The sequence below is a fragment of the Xiphophorus hellerii genome, chromosome 14 (assembly GCF_003331165.1).
Source record: "Xiphophorus hellerii strain 12219 chromosome 14, Xiphophorus_hellerii-4.1, whole genome shotgun sequence".
Lineage (NCBI taxonomy): Eukaryota > Metazoa > Chordata > Actinopteri > Cyprinodontiformes > Poeciliidae > Xiphophorus > Xiphophorus hellerii.
Window position 1 is genome coordinate 8,740,160 of NC_045685.1, and position 17,005 is coordinate 8,757,164.

The 17,005-nt window shown below is 41.8% G+C and overlaps 1 protein-coding gene across 3 annotated transcripts in view; it reads left to right on the forward strand.

Annotated features, from left to right (window-relative positions):
- nhsl2 (NHS-like 2) overlaps positions 1-17,005 on the forward strand; it is a 124,409-nt gene that overhangs the window by 104,857 nt on the left and 2,547 nt on the right. For all 3 annotated transcript variants that reach the window (XM_032582265.1, XM_032582266.1, XM_032582267.1), the window contains exons 3-7: positions 2,380-2,522; positions 7,612-7,861; positions 14,044-14,226; positions 14,640-15,741; positions 15,844-16,996. In XM_032582265.1, the coding sequence (XP_032438156.1) occupies positions 2,380-2,522; positions 7,612-7,861; positions 14,044-14,226; positions 14,640-15,741; positions 15,844-16,996 (2,831 nt within the window). The remainder of the gene's footprint in view (positions 1-2,379; positions 2,523-7,611; positions 7,862-14,043; positions 14,227-14,639; positions 15,742-15,843; positions 16,997-17,005) is intronic.

The following is a 17,005-nucleotide window of genomic DNA, read 5'->3' on the forward strand; positions in this document are numbered from 1 at the left end:
CTCTGTTTTTCAGTAAATAGTAGCCAGTGCGATCCCTATTGTGACTAATAAGCAGAGGGAGCAAAAACAGCAACCACATTAACTTGGTGAGTGAACTGGAAAGAGGCAGATTCTGTCTGTAATTTATGAAACATGGCCTAAAAAACCTTTAAGATTCTACAGCTTACCTCAGTCTATTCTGCCTTTGTGTAGTCATTTTTTTTAAACTTTCCACACTTTAAAAAAATGTGGAAAGTATTTTAGTTTTTATTTTTGTATTTTAGTTGAAACATTTTGGAATAACAACCTTGTTTAGTCTTTTTTTCTAAGTGCACTGCTTCAAGATTTCCTCACTTTGCTTTGATAAAGCTTTTGCAAAGTCCAAAATGTAACATCTTAACTTGCAGTGAACGGTTTGGAAATGTCGAGCTCACAGGTTTCCTGTGTTTCCTTTGATGTTTGGAGACATATTTGCACTCATAAAGAGTGAGATCCCATAAACAGTTGTCTTCTGCTGGCACGTTTCACTTGAGCGAGGAAACATGCCAAGAGCGATGATTCCCAATGCCATTTAAGGCTTCACCAAAGCTGTGGGTGGTTGGACTGTCTGCACTTGTTCAAAAATGCAGCATTATTATTTAATACACTGTTGCTCTGCTGTTATACATTAATTACTGTGCATGATTATAATGTTGAATCCAAATTTCTCCCACGTTGCCTCGCTGAGTTATTGTCACCCACCCTACTTTTCAAAAATTATTTGCATGCATAAAAAACCTTTTTGCCGGAAACCAATGAAGATTAATAAATCAGCTCAACTTCATTTGCTATTTTAAATCTTGAAGGGATTCACGACTAGTTGAACATTTTGGTCTAAATATGTTGTAATTTTCCTATCAACCAAACCGCTTCAGTTTGTGATAAGAATTACTTAAAAGATTAGCCGAGTCTGTTGATAAAACTCAAGAAATCAAGGTCCTGGAGGCTGACTAGGGCAGCCCACAAAATGTCTGAATTGAGTCAAACTGCCTCAAAGTTTTTGTGTGGTTTTTATGCACGAGATTTCTGTTGAAACAAACAGGTGTGGTCAGTTTGTTTTAACTATATCAGCCAGAGGAGCTAACACCGTTAGCAAGAGCTAACATGAAATCAAAACTCACAGTGACAAAGCAGATAATGAATGGATAATTAGTGACAGTGAAAGGGCTGAGCGTTACCTATTACATAAAAATTACTGTTTCGGCTGGACAGAAACGGTAATTTTGTAGGACGCAGCTACCCAGAATGCATTGCAGTGTAAACAATATGGCGACGTCTGAGCGTCTATATTTGAATTTAGAAAAACTAAACAGCCTACATATTTTTACTGTGTTGCTTTTACATCTGAAATAGTTTTTTCAAAGAAAGCCAGAAGAAATCTAGTTTAATTGCTGCAAACATGTAGATGAAGTTGCTACAGTGGGATGGTTTGAATCATTCATGCGTTGGAACGACCCAGTCAAAGTCCAGATATAAATCAGATTGAGAATCACAGATGCTTTTCACCTAATTTGATAAGCCTTTACTTATTTTTGTAAAGGCAGATGGGTGCGGGATTTAATTACCTTTGCGTATGTTTTAATTGAAACTTGTGATCCCCCTGAAAACTGTACAACTGCATTGAAAAGTTGCTTTTCAGCAGTCCTCTTTTGAAAAAAAACCAACAAAAAAAACAGGCAATTTCCAAAAATCCCAAGAAGTGATCATTGTGTTCTAATCTAAGATAACATGTAACCCCAGTACTAAACACATCCAACTTTCTGTACTCTGTTTTTTGCTGTTATTCAACCGTGTTCAACTTAAGACCCATGTCTTTCTGGTGCTGCTGTTTCATCAGCAGGATTGTATTGGGAACGTCCGTGTGTGCACATGTGTGTCAGACAGCTCAGTGGCGACTGGGGTTTGGGTCAGGAGTGTGTTTTGGGGGTAAAGGATTGGCTGAAGGGCTGTGAGGGGGAGTGGGTGTGTGGTTAGGAAGGTGGGGGTGGATGGGGGTTTTAGGAATCTGTTTACAATAGCTGGAGGGGGAGAGTTTAAGCTCCTGGCAAGAGGAAGAAACTCAGATATCCAAAAGGAGAGGGTAACTCGACTGAGAATGTTTGGTTTAAAGGAGAACAAGAGTCAGGAGAACCCAGGAGAGGATTAAATGTAAACCGAGGCAGACTGTTAAGCTGGCAGAAGGTGCGCCGGGGACTCACAGGAGGGAGGTTTCACTGTGATGTGAAGCAACAGCTCTGCTGGATCTTTGCTCTCAGCCATGCGCCTAAAATATTTGGTGTGTGAGTTTGTGTTGTGTGCTCCAGATTAAGTGTATTTGCTTCTCACTGTGTGTTTTTGTGCTTGTGCTGTGTGCGCGTACAGAATTTGAGGAGCAGTTGTACGACACCAAGCTGACCGGCCAGACTTTTCGCCATCCATCCTCGCAGAGCTCAGACGACACGTCCACGTCGCTCAGCCGCTCACCAGTCTCTCTCAACAACAAGAGGCCGGACTTCATCTTCCTGGTAAACAAACACGCATGCAGGTTCTGACACAAAGCCTTTGCCTGTCTCGTGTTGCTGAACCCTTTATAAATTTCTTTCACACTATGTTTTGCTGGTAAACAAACACATGTGGTCAGTAGTGATCGCCTAAAGTCCCTGTTACCTTAAGATTGCATAGTAGCATAGATTTGGCAAGGTGTCGGATGCGTTCCTCTGATATATTGGTCCAGGTTGAGAAGATGACTTCAGGTAGTTCTTGCAGATTTGTCAGCTACACATCCATGACCTGAATCGCCTTGTCCGACACAACCCAAAGGTGCTGTGTTGGATGGAGGTCTGGTGACTATGGTAAATGGGAAATGGTCTGTACTTGTAAAGTGCTTCATCAAGTCCAGAGTATACTCCAAAGCGCGTCACACTACATTCACATACAGATTCACTCACTGATTGTGGCAAGCTACTGGATAGTAGCCACAGCTGCCCTAACACTAGGATAGCTCAGTTTTCGAGTCCTGCCTACATCGGCTTGCCAGGGCCAAAAGGCCTAAATCTCCACCCTGACGACTCTGATGGCTCAAATTAGCATCCCTTCTTCAATTGTAAATGTGGTCGTTGACCGTCAGGCCAGAAGGTAGGAGTGTGAATAGTCCATGTTGGGGGTGGGTATCTATGATACCTGCAGGAGATCAGGTCTCCTGTAGGTAGTGCTCTTCAGTTTAGTTTTGAAGCATACATGAAGTGCAAAAAGTGTAAGCAAAAGAAATCTGGGAGACTTTGCACATGCAAATTTGCATGCAGCCTTTTGTGCTGTGGAGGATAAATAGGTGACTGCTGCTCCCTGCTGCCCTCTGGAAAGAGGTTCTGCAGCATCCGGTGCAGGCCCACCTGGTTCCAAAACAGCTTTTTCCTACTTGCCATCAGACTGCTGAACTCTTAACTGGACTGCACTCAAAAACTGGTCTCCACTTTATACCTTGCACATGTACAGAGCTAAATAACTTCTATTTTACTGTCAGTCCTGCACTTTATATTTTATATTTAGATTTATATTCATATTTTATACTGTTGAAAATGACAACAAAGTCAGTCGAAGTCGAAGTCGAAGTCTAAGGAACAATTGTGCAACTGTGAGATGCGTTGAGGCCATTACCAGTACTGATAAGGTAATGGCCCTATTTACAGAACAAAAGCACCTGCTAAAGTCTGACAGAATTACCCAAGGACACAACAAGAGAGTGGGGGCTCAACCAGCAACTCCCTGATTACGGGATGAACTCTTTACCACCATCGCCCCAAACACCGATAGTGGCGACCACTGGAGTACGGAGGTCACTGAAGCATCACAAACTCATTGTTGTGTTCAAGACACATGTTTGAGTTGATTTGAGCTGGGTGACATGCCCCATTATCAACCTGGAAGTGGCCACCAGTAGATGGGTACTCTGTGGTCCACAACTACAGCCAGGCTGACTGTAGGGTTTAAACATCGCTCACTTGCTACTGAGATGTTCAAATATGCCTAAAACCAACCAAGCTTAGCCAGCAGGAGTGGTACTTGGTTTGTAACTCATTTATTTCAAGGTTCCACATGTTGTATGTTCAGAGATGCTATTCCACACACATCTTGAGTGGTTATGTGAGCTATACTTCATCTCCTACTTCAACAAGGCAACTGACTGCTGCTCCCTGGATATTTTTTCTCTTGTGGACTGTTCTTATGGAGAACAGTCCACAAGAGACTGTTGTGTGTGAAAATGCCAGTAGATGAGATGGTTTAGCCTGTCTGGCACCAACAACAACATTACGCCACTTTGTTCATTCCTCTTCCTTCGTTCTGACGCTTGGTTTGAACTTCAGCAGGTTGTCAGGTTGTCTCTACACTGTGAATACTAGCTTAACACATTGATGTTTAGTGTTTTATTTCACTAACTTTTCAAAACCTTGCCATCCTATGAAATCCCGCAGAGTCTTACTGGGCTGGCTGGTAGGGGTGTACAATTTCAGGGACATAAAATTGTGCTACTTTTTTCCTCTCTTAAAGACACAGTGCCTCTAACACATCAGGTGTAGGCATTCAGGTCAGTTACAGATCAATCCAACTGGACACAAATATTACTTGCATGGAGAGCGTGAACACTGCAATACAATTTCATTCATAGACATTCTTTGAACTTGTGACAATGATATTTTGTTCATGACTACGATTCTCTATGTTGTGGCTAATGATGGCTTATGCCAAAACCATGTTCTGCACAGCAAAAATATGGCAAATGAATGCTTCTGCTTGATTATTTTTGCAGTTATGTCAACTATTGCAGTTGCTATTCTAATTCTTGTGTGAAGTAAGTTGGTTTTCAGTGAGCTTGAATGTTTTCAGTTTAGTTGCTGTGTCCTTAACTCAACACAAGGGGCTCATTTTTAACACTACATTGTATTTCTCAAGTTTTGCTCAAAACCATTGCACCAAATGTTTAGCTGATGACTAAATTGTATTCATAGCTCAAAAATATACATAATATTCATGATGGAGAGATGATCTCTTTATTGTTTGGATGCATGTTTGAGATCATTGTGCCATTATGCCAAAGCGCTAACTTATCTAGTTGTTGATCTAACATAAAATTAGAAGGTATCAATACCAAAGGCAGCAAAACAGAACCAGATCATGATGCTGCCACCACCGTGCACCAGTTGTTTGGTCTGTAGGCTTTAAAGCCTCATTGATTCCTCCAAACATATGAGTAGACTTGATCCTTGTCTCACCTGACCATGAAATGTTCTGTAGGAAACTTTTTGGGTTGGTGATTTCAAAACGGGAACTTATTTCTCTCACTCAAAAGTGATGAGAGAATCAACTTGACCTCAGAAGATGACATGGTTTGTTTTCTAGCAGTAGCCGGTTTATAGCAGACTTGAGCATACCTGCGGTGTCTTATGTTTCTCCTCAAGGTTTGAACAAATTTGCTTTTGTATCAATTTTCTTTCAGCTTGGTTCTTCTTCTACACCTTGGTGAAGTGGCATTGCATTTGATAAATTGTATTTCTGTAAAATAGTTTGAACCCAAGTAATTCCCCCAGCTTGCTTAAATCCACAGTTGTCCTTCTTAGATCTTAGATTGTTTGGAGTACTAGCAAACGCCAGGCAGCGCTCTCAGACCCATTATGTTTACCCTGGCAAAGAGACTCCAAAAGATATTACATGAAATTGAAAATACCTTTTGGATTTTTAGTTATTTTGGTTTAATGTTTTTTTGTATGTTGTGACCGGTGGGATCTTTTGTACTGCTTATGTTGTAGCTACAGGTGCATCCTTACGTCAATTCATAAGATATTTCCTGCTGTAAATTCAAATATTTGGGATACAAATGCAAAGTGAAAATTAAAGTTTCTTTCCATTGACATTTTGTGAATTAAAACTTAAACGACAAGAACAATTTCCTGTCGTTCTGTTTTCTAGTTTGTTCGGAATGACCTTGGTTAGTGTTACTTCTTCTTCACTTCAAACGCTCCAGTTCCAGACTTTAATCGCTAGAACAATACAGCATGATTATTATTATTATAATTCTTTCCCCCCATGAATCGAGCAAATGACAGCTAAAAGTTGTGTTGTGACTGAACGCCTCATTATGTTTATCATTCCGTTAACACAACAGGCTGAATGTGAATTAGCCAAAACTCTGTTGTACAGCGCAATCCACCCCCTCATTCAGATTCACCAGAATTAGTCATCGTGCTTTTCTCTCTCTCAGCTGCTGTCTATAAACAGATCCTTAATGATTTAGTGTCTTCCAGATGGAAATATTATTATAATCCTTGGGAAAATAAAAAATAAAAACACCAGATAACATTAGTGCTATCTGACAGGCATCTCCTGTACACAAAGCTGTTACTAATGGATTTTTGTTTTTTAAAGCAAGACGGGAAATAAGTGTATTTGTATATTTTAGGACGAACGTGTCTTATGACTACGGTATCTGTAGCTGGATGTACTCTGCTCATGCTCTGGCTGCTAACACTGTTTTCTTGGACTGCGTCACAAAGGATTCACGCTACTTTTACTGCAGCACACTTCCTGCCTGTTACAGCTCAGTTAATTTAACGATTTTATTTGTGCTTTGGGCTGATTCCCGTTAAGCTGTCATTCCTCTCCGCGCTTCTGCAGAGGCAGACGGGGTTTTTACGTTTGTCTTTAAAGATGAACTGCAATGTTTCCTGCACTGCAGAAGCAGTGAACTTTACATCTTGCCACGTCAAAAGCACAAACTTTGTTAAAGTTTATTCGATTTTCACACTGACTAGGAAAAGTGGAGAAAGGGATACCTGGCACGTTAATCTTTTCAGCAGTCTGTTCAATATTTTGTGGTGCGCATCAGTTTTCAAGCTTTACATAGATTTTCAATTAAATTTAAATCTGAACTTTGACTGGGCCATTGTAGCCCTGCCCAAACGCTTCATCCAAGTCTTTTTATTGTAGCTTTGTGTTCATGTTTTTAGTTTTCCTGATGGAAGGTTTCACAGTGTTGCTCTGTTATTAGCTGGCTTCATTTTCCAATCCACTCTGAAGAGCTTACGCTTCTAAATAAAAGCATTCCCACAGCATGATTCAGCCATCCCCATGTTTCATAGTGGGGGTTGTGCATTCAGGTGGATGTTCAGTTTCAGATTTCCTCCATCCATAATATTTTACATGCCTTTTTTGAGCAGAGCAGCTACTTTCTTCCTGCTTTTTTTTTATTATCTTTTTTTTTTTTTTTTGCTGTGCTAGCAACCATGGTCAGTTTAAGTTGCCGGTCATGTCCTGGTAGGTGTGTAGCTGGTACTCTTGCAGCAGCTGTAATTTTTTAAAGTAAAAAATTGACTGCATCTTGAGGACTTTATTGCACAATCTTTTTTCAGGGGTGTGAGAGTAAAGGTGGATGAAGAGAAATTCATGTCAAACTTGGATTTTATCTGTAAAATGTTTGAAAAAACGTGAAAAAATGTTTTGAAAAAGTTCAAAAGGTATTAATTTCTTTAAAGTGACCGTGTGTCCATGTGTTTCTTTACCTATTAAGACAATATTCCTATTGGAGAAAAACACAGCCTCCCTTTCTGTGTCTTCTTCTTCTAGCCGGCGTCAAAGCAGCTCTACGAAGATGAAACCACCTCCTCCGTGTTTGGCCTGAGGTCTGTGATCAACCCGTCGCCTTCCCCGACCCCGTCCCCCTGCGGCTCGGATCGCCCCCCTCTGGCCTGGAGCAGCAACAACAGCAGCTGCAGCACAGCTACGTCCGCCACCACAGGGCCGCCCGTCGCCGAGAAACCGCGCTGGCACCCATTACGACGCACGCTGGCTCACTGCATGCCACTCGACGTTACAGGTACGGCAAACATAGAGAAAACGCAAGAATGCTACAGCGTTTTGAGGAGGTCTGGTCATTTCTGACAACTGACAGATTTTGGCTGGTTTCTTGGCTGTCCATGCTTTGCTCCATTTCACATTATTACACATAATTTCTGAACTTGCTTGTTTTAGCTTCTTTCTATGTATGGACTACTTTTGTTGCTACCAACACCTGGTGAACATTTTATGTCAACACCACCTTTAGACATACATTTACTATAGAAAATTGAGATGTATTTTTACAAATCCAGATGTGCCGCTAACTATGAATGGAGGCTGTATTGCCATTTATTTTGAAAACTCGTTAAAAACCTGTTATGAACTGCTGTCATTCCTATCTGCTTTATGGTCCATTTTGATTTTTAACAAGAACTCTGTCTTAAAAATGTGAAATTATGTCCTCAGGTCAATAAGCACACAGGCATTTTAACCAGAACATAAAATAGGAACTATTTGTTATCTTATCAAGGCACTTTTTTTTTTGCATTTTCTGAACAAAACACTGACTGAAGATGGCACACAAACACCAATGTTATTATTTCAGGTCATTGGAGTACAAAAGTAGGCTAACGTAGGGCCTTTACCTTCAAACTTGGCCCTGTTACTGTACTTCTTGTAGCTGACAGAACTAATGAGCCTCCTAGGAAGGAGCCTTCCTCTTGCATTGGATGTCCCCATAAACCGTATATGACCTACTTTTGTTTTTTCTCCTCACTGTTCCTCCTTATTTTTCTATATCTCTCATTGTTGTGGATGGAAAGTGTAAAAGATAGATAGATAGATAGATAGATAGATAGATAGATAGATAGATAGATAGATAGATAGATAGATAGATAGATAGATAGATAGATAGATAGATAGATAGATAGATAGATAGATAGATAGATAGATAGATAGCATTTATTGTCATTGAACAGAATTCAACGAAATTTCCATTGCAGCTCCCGAATTATCCGTTAATCGTTAATCCGTTATCCGTTAATCCGAATTATATAGACAAATGGTGGTAAAATAAATTCAGAATAACTTTTTTAAAATTAGCATACATTACAGTCAGCATCCTACCTCTTTACTCTCAGTTAAAGGGTATAACTGAGTTATACGGGTATAAAGCGCATGCTTGTCCAATGACATGCTAAAATCACAGCGCTATCCGGTGGTCTGGCATGACATCTACAGCCATTTAAACAGAACCTCTTTTAATCAGGTTCCGAAAATCCTGCAGTTTCCAGGCAGCGTTCTTGTGAAAGCGTAGCCTAAAGCAAGGTTCAGTTATAAAACAACGTCCCAAACTTTGAAGATCTGACAGAGAACCGCTCAATCCATCATATGAAATATTAAAGACTACAACAAAAACCTAACAAAATATGGGTGGAAGGATTCATGGAGCCAAATACATGGAAATCCTTAGAGCGTAAGACATGTCAAAGTCCAGACCTAAATATAACTGAGAATATGTGGGAGGGCTTGAAAAGGGATGCACACTTTTGTGAAGAAGATTGTTTGAAACAGTAGACATAAGATTTGAAACTGTAAGTGTGTTGAAAGACGGTTCTACAAAGCATTAACTCAGGGAGACTGAGTGAAAAACACATTTTTTTTCTTCCACTCTGCCATTATTCCCTACATTGTGCATTTCAATGACATACATTAAAGTTTGCAGCAACGCAACAATATGTGGACTCATTGCTCTCTGCATCCACAGCTAACGGGTTGCTCTGGAAGGTGTAGACAGGCGCTAGTCTCTCTCAAATCAGGATGACTTCATTTTCGCACAAGCCTATCGCGAGTCTGCTCTGCTGAAACAAGAATCGACGTCAAGAACATTTCCTCCTCATGACTGCACAACGCCCTCGCCGCTCTCTGCCAGACCCTCTGCTTTGGATGTGTGTAGTGTGTGGAGGGGTGTGTGCGTGTGTGTGTGTGTGTGGGGGTGGATGGAGGTGAGTGTCTGTGTGCTGTCAGCATGCCACGGTCAGCCTCAGCAGCATCTCTCTGACACCGCCGCTTCCACTCGTCTCAACCAAGGCTCCCTCTTGTTTGCGTCTCCCATATGTGTGTGTGTGTGTGTGTGTTTCTGAGTGTGTGCGCGGACCTCCTGGTTTTTGGCATAGCAACTGCTTCGTCACCAGGTGCCTCTCCCCTCCTTCTCTCCAGAGTATCCATCCATAGTTAAACATCTCTTTCTCCTCCTCTCCGCTCAGTGGTGGGGGTGGTGAGGGCGGGAGCTTCAGAGGAGACGAAGGTCAGGTGCATTAATCCACGCCGGCGGTCTTGAATTGCGCCTTCTGTCAGAGATAAAAGGCGAGCAGTGAAAAGGGGGGTACTTAAAGCTTCCTGGTCAATACCGATTTATGTTTTTTTTCTAGGTCTGACCGGTTGATTTATTCTAAGGATGATGCAAAAGAGAAAAATAAATGTCCTGAAGGGTCTTCAATACAGGAAGTAGTTTTTAATTCATCAGAAAGCGAGGTATTTAAGAGATTATGCCTATAAATACATCAAAACATACACTCTTAACCATCAGAATGAAGAAAGTGAATCAAATACATGCTTAGAGAAGAAAATGGTGGGAAATCCTAGTGATTCAATTAAAAAATACTTTATTGATCCCAAATGGGAATTAAATGTTGCCGTAGCTCATATTAAATCTAGATTACTCAAAGAGTTATTGTAGATGGTGTTGGCTGTGTGAAGGGAAGCCTCCGACTGAAAACGCTTTTGATGGAAAAAACGAAAAAGTTCAATTGCGAATCAGAGCCGATCAAAAAAAAAAAAAAAAAAAACGAGCCGGTTCTGATCTCTGGTTGATCATTTGGCGCATCTCTACTAAAATAAAGAATTTACTTTTGTAATTCAAAAGTATTTTTTATGGAATTGTACATGTAGTTTTAACTTTTTTTGCACATTAACAGACAGAATGAAAAAGAAATAGAAAAAACGTAGAAGCAAAGTATTTGGATACAAATATAAAATAAAGCAGTAACAAATTTTTTTTAAGTAAATGTCATAAAAACCAGAGTAGGATTATTTCTGATCAAGCTGCCCATTGACTTAGTATGAGAAAGTTTTAGGCTGTATATTTTTTATTTCAAAAACTTAAAGGTGTGTGTAACCCAAGTATTAGTTTTTTGGTACTATTTTTAGAAGCGGATGAACACCGATTACAAGCTCCAATTGGCTCATTAGAACAGTGATTTTGAGCATAAACTAAATGTTCTATATTATAGAAGTAAATGTTTATAACATCACATTTGCTCCTTTATAAAGAAATCACGTGTCTCATTCAAATTGTTGCTGTTAAACCTGCTGATCTTCCTCTCCATCTTCTCCGGCTTTCTTTATGCTGAAAGCCAGCGAACAGGTAGCTCACAGGCGGCTTACTGTTACCATGGCATCTCCACACTCTTCCTGTCCCCTCCATCCAAGATGGAGGGGGCAAAAAGCCCCTGCCAAAAACAGAAGAAGAAGAAGAAACGTGTGAGATAGAAAATAGGAATTGTGGATGAATAAAATGGATGACAGTGGTTGAAATAATGTGTTTGGAGGGATAGACTGGAAAAAAAGGATCAATGAAGGTTAGTCACTGCTCCCTCCTCTTCCTCCTCCACTCGTCTCTCGGCCTCAGTGTTGCTGCTGTTGCCCATCTCGCTCCAGCAATTTTCATGAATGACTGTTAGCCAGTGAGGAAAAGGGAGAGTGGAGCAGATTGAGAAAAAAAAGGCTTTTTTTATTTGTTGTTCTTTCTTTGGTGCTATTAGTTCACGTTTAGAATTGAGAGATTAACCTAGTGCTAATTTTTTGCCCTAAATTGTCAAGATAGAGGAATTTTCTTCCACATCGAAGCTGCATGTTTCTACAGTTTTTCTCATTCAAGTATGATTCTCATTAGTGCAGCTCTTCGCGGTTCAGTATTTGCGAATTCAGCTATTAGCGGATTTTTTTGAGTGGAACAACTTAAAATTATTTACTTATATTTTTTTTGTAGAACATGTCTAAAATAATCTAAAGAAAATGCAGCTTAGGAAACTAATATACCCAGCACCACAACTAGTTAGCATGCTATTGTCTGGCGTTTACAAAGCAGCCAATCCAGGAGCGGCATTTATTCTCTCTTGAGCTGATTGGCTGTACCTCCCAAGAATGGAAATAAGTTCTAAGATGGCTTCCACTGTGCATCTTAATGCATGTTAAGGTATATTTGGTGTTTGAACTATTAAAATGAGTAGTTATAAGTGTTTTTATTGGGAAGTCAACTACTGTTGGGTGGCTCAACCCTGCGAATACCAGGAATCCACTGTACTTTGATTAAACCCAAATTATGAAATAAGCACTTTCTAAATTTATGGTTTTAAAGTGAGCAGCTTTCTTTCTCTTTATAAATAACACAAGTTGTCAAATGTGTCCTGCTGGTATCAAGCCTGCAGTTGGTTTCTGTACAGAGGCTAGCTTGTAGCTAAAGCAATGCCAGGTTAATAAAAATGAGGGGTGACTCTCCCTTCGTTTTTAGAACGTGGATATTTTTTTCTTTTGCATATTTTCCAGTAGCCATCTTTTAGTGCGCAGCAACAGGTGGGAGTTGCAGTTAGCAAGCATTTTTGTTGGTAGGAAAATAACTGTTTTCCTGAAATACCGATATGCTTCCGAAACAACTAATTTTAAGTAAGATGCCACTTCCTGGTTGCTATGGAGACTTACCGAACCATCGACGCTAGCCTTTGCTGCTGTCCCCTAAACATTAAACTTAGGAAACTTTTACTTCCCTTTCCGTGTTCATCACTAAGTGGTGGCAGCATAAACCCGGGTCCTTTCCAGTTACAGTTCCACTAACCCAATTTTCCCACTTCCTTAAAATATATGATTTCTTGTGTTTCTCATTTTTAAGAGTTGCTTAGTGAAGTGAGCCTATGTGCTGCCCATTTGCACCAGGGAAACAAATTAATTTGATTACTAAGACAACTAGACACTCTGATTATCTATAAAAGAAATGAAGTAAAAATTATGATCATTCTTCAGTTTGGTTTCTATTAAATTGTTTTCTGCAGGTAAAGTACTCATCAGTCTCACAGATGGTGCAGAGCTGTCTGATTGTTTTTAGTGCAAAAATAAATATGGCTAAGTGCAACTGAGCCTGCACAAAAGTCAGTCACAGTAGTTGAGTCGCTGTTAGAAACTAAATTAAAATTGGGGTGCTAACCCTGACTGGTCTCAGTGTTGTATAATAATCCTCTCAGTTACCTCACCTTATCTTTCTGTTCATTTGCTGTTTTACCTCATTTTATTTTGCAAACATTTTTCTTTTTGCACACTGACCTTTACACCTCAAAAATGATCTCGCTTCACTCAGTTGCTCAATTTTTGTCTGAGATGTTATTTTTTACAAGGACCCTGGAAGAAGAGATATGCAGCGGGGTGAGTAAGTGAGCCGTTTGTTCACGAGATAATAAAGGGACGTACCTGCTGTCTCCAATGACTCAGCGCTGACAGGACATCAAACGGACAACAGAGCAGCAGGTGTCTGTCAGCATCTGCTGCAAATCTGCCTGTGTTTAAAGCACGACGGCAGACGTTGTAAAACATAAACACAACGGAGGCTGTCCAGTTGAAATCTTCATTCTACGCCACTTGCTTGCTTTTACAAGAGGAATTACACGTCACACGTCCTCTGCTCAACAATGACCAGGAAACTTGTTTTGCATAATTTAATCTAACCCAAAAGAAAACCGTCTGACTCCACATTTAAGCCTGTCTCCTAACACTGCAGTGTAATTAGTAGGGATGCACCGATCTAAAAAGTTGGCCCGATATTGATACACAATATTATATTGTGGTTGATCGAACTATTGCCACATGGCCGACTCCATTCAAAACTCGTACACAAATGGCAACAAGATGGAAATAAAGATTTCTATCGCTCCAGTTTTACTGAGCCGAACGATACCGACATGTTAAAATATGACTAACATCGGCCCATACAGATGTTGAAACTGATATATCCTTCATTCCTAGTATTCCGTATAAGTCGCTGCAATATTTGGGCAGAAGAAATTAAAACAGAACTGACCTAAGTTTCCTAAAATGCGGAAAAAATGGACACATTTAATGCACCAGAAGGTCCATTTCGCATGCTAACTGTCCGCTCTCGTCTGTCTCCTCCAGGTGAAGTGGGAGCAGTGAAATTCCACGGTGTCGACCTCCTCCAGCACTCCCCGTCCCCGTCCCCCTCTCCTGGGGACTCCTATCCCCAGCAGCCCCACTCTCTGGAGCTCTTCACGGACACACTACATCAAAACCTCCCAATAAGGAAGACACACTCAGAGCTTGACACAACCCTGCCCACAGGTTGGTTCAATTGTCAGAAAAACATAAGTCTGGATTCAGTGACGGTTTTTTTTTTGTAATATCTCAATCAACACTTTTTTCCCCCTGCCAACACTCAGTCTTGTCATAAGAGCTGCTGTTTCTTACCTTGCCGCACACATAATATCATTTTGGGATACTCACTATATCTGCTTTAACAATGTTATTGGCCGATGTCGATCATTTTCTACCATTTGTAATGGTTCCACATGTAAAACTGGGCCGATATTAACAATTCATATTTATATCCATCTTGTTGCCATTTTTGTTTGTGTCAGGAGGGGGATATAATTAAATGCATTTGATTTTGAGTATAAGTTAAAATTAAATATACAGGTAACATTTGTCTAATTGTAGACACATTCAATTGTTTCTTGCCCTTTTGCCCCATACAGATAACCGTTTGGGGCAACGCCCCCCGGAGCTGCTTCACACAGCAGCTATGGACCACTCTGGGTTGCTGTGCTCTAACACACCCTCATCCACCTGGAATGGCCCTAAAGGATCCACGTTTTCTCCTGCTGCGTGGAATGAGACTTACAATTACAACATGAGCAAAGGTCCAGCAGTTCCTCCCAAACATCACAGTGTCATTGGTCATGCTGGCGGGATACAGGATGGGGTCATGCTGGTGAGCTCGGGACAGTCTGTGAGCTCACACTCCAGCTCGTTCACATGCGTGACGGACCCGACTGGGAGAACAGGAAATGGTGGGTCAGGGATCTCTCCGCCAGTGGTCACAGTGGGAAAACGTAGGGAAACAGAGGGGGCACCAGCAGACGGAGGGCGAGGGGGTGGTGCGGAGGCAGGGCGAGGAAGGCAGAGGTCAGCACGATCCATAGCGGCTCAAAACGCCTTCAAGTTCCGGGAACGTTCCCTTTCCACGCCCACTGATTCTGGGTCCTTTTGCTTTACACAGGGTGTTATAGAGCCAGACTTGACCATCACCACTACTGGTAATGGGAACACTATGGTAATGGACCACCATCAAGAGCATCATAACTATCTGGGTCATGGGGAGAACTATGCTCTTCTTTACCCAAGAGGAAGTTCTGAGGATAGTGCAAGTACTACGGACACTATTTCTGTCACGGCTTCAGATTACAGCACAGAAGGGCGCTTGCGCCTTCGCTCTCGTTCAATCTCACTTAAGAAGTCCAAGCGCAAGCCCCCACCCCCTGTGAGAAGTGTTTCCTTAATGAAAAACCTTGGAGAAGCTGAGGGCAGAATAAGGCACGGGGGTGGTCTTTACCGAGATGGCAGACCAAAGAGCTTGCACATACCCAGGGACAACTTCCCGGAATTCCAGCCAGATTTCCTTTTGACAAGCTCTTCTTGCTCCTCTAAAGCCAGTGTATGTGAAAGGGAGCTGGGCCAAAGGGGTAACGATGGACCTCCAAGTCTGGAAATCCAGGCACCTGAGAGGGAAGGAGAAACACAGATGACCTTCCCAACTCACTGGCAGCTGGGAGATTGGAAGAGTAATGACCCCTACAGGTAAAAGAAGCCTCAGATGATTAAATGTGTTAAATGTATTCCACTTTGTAAATTTTGTTTAGTTAAATTATTGCCTTCTAATCATTCTTCATTCTTCCTCAGGTCTTTATCAGGCTCCAGCACAGCAACAGGTACTACAGTGATTGAATGTATGAAAGTGAGAAGTAGCTCAGAGTCCCTTCTAGATTCTCCCTCCACGTCCAGAGCCACGTCCCCTTCACAGTTATCCATGGAGACTGACGTTAAGGCTTCCTCACCCTTAAAGCCTCCAGGACTTATATCTCCCTCAAGTGGCTATTCCAGTCAGTCAGAGACTCCTACTCCAACAGTTCCGATGAATCATGGGACAGTAGGTACGACAGGGTGTAAGATGCGTCCAAAGATCCCAGAAAGGAAATCTTCACTACCATCACCTAAGGACCCAGCTGCCAGGTCAAGATTGTCATTTGAAATGCCTGGAAATGCACATTTGGAGCTGTCATCGCTAAAGCCAAAGCAGAAGGCAAGCAGGCGGCATTCTGACACCTCTACTGCTGCCAAACCAGGAAAAATCAGCCTCAGTTCTTCACAGGCATTACCTATGGTTACCCAGAATGAGCTAAAGACCATTAGACTTCGGTCTGTTTCGCGAGGAGATCTGGAGGACTGCCCTGATGGAGCTTCTGACACAATTGAAGAAGAGCAGCATGGCAGAGACTTCAGGGACAACCCAAGCCCACCACCGACTCTACCAAAGCCTAAACCACCTGTAGCTGTCAAGCCTCCATTGCCCAAACGGCCCATGAACCTCCTCCTTAAGTCTCCTTCTCCTTCCTCCACCTCCCCCCTTGCTATTGAATCTCCTCCTGCCTCACCTGTGGAACGTCCAGTGCCTCTTGGCAACATCTACAAAGTCATGAAAAAGCCCAAACCCAAAAAGCCCCCACCGCAGACTCCAACAAGTCCTGCCATTCCCCCAGATTTGAATTCCACCAATGCGCCACCCACTGCCTATGACCACCCATTCCTCCCTCACTCCCAGTCTCTGTTTGACCTCCCACCACTCCCTGATCCCCAACCTTTGTTGGAAGACCCAATGTTGGAACCTGAATTTGACGGAGAACCAGATATCCGTCTAGCACCTGAGGATGGTGGTTCACTTCCTTCTCCATGCAGTTCCCAAGAAGGCCCTGAGCTCCAAGACAAGAGCAAGACACTACCTTCAAGGATGACAATCTCCTGTCTGGCTGAGCTGTCTGACAAAAAGAAACCCAAGGTGAGTAGG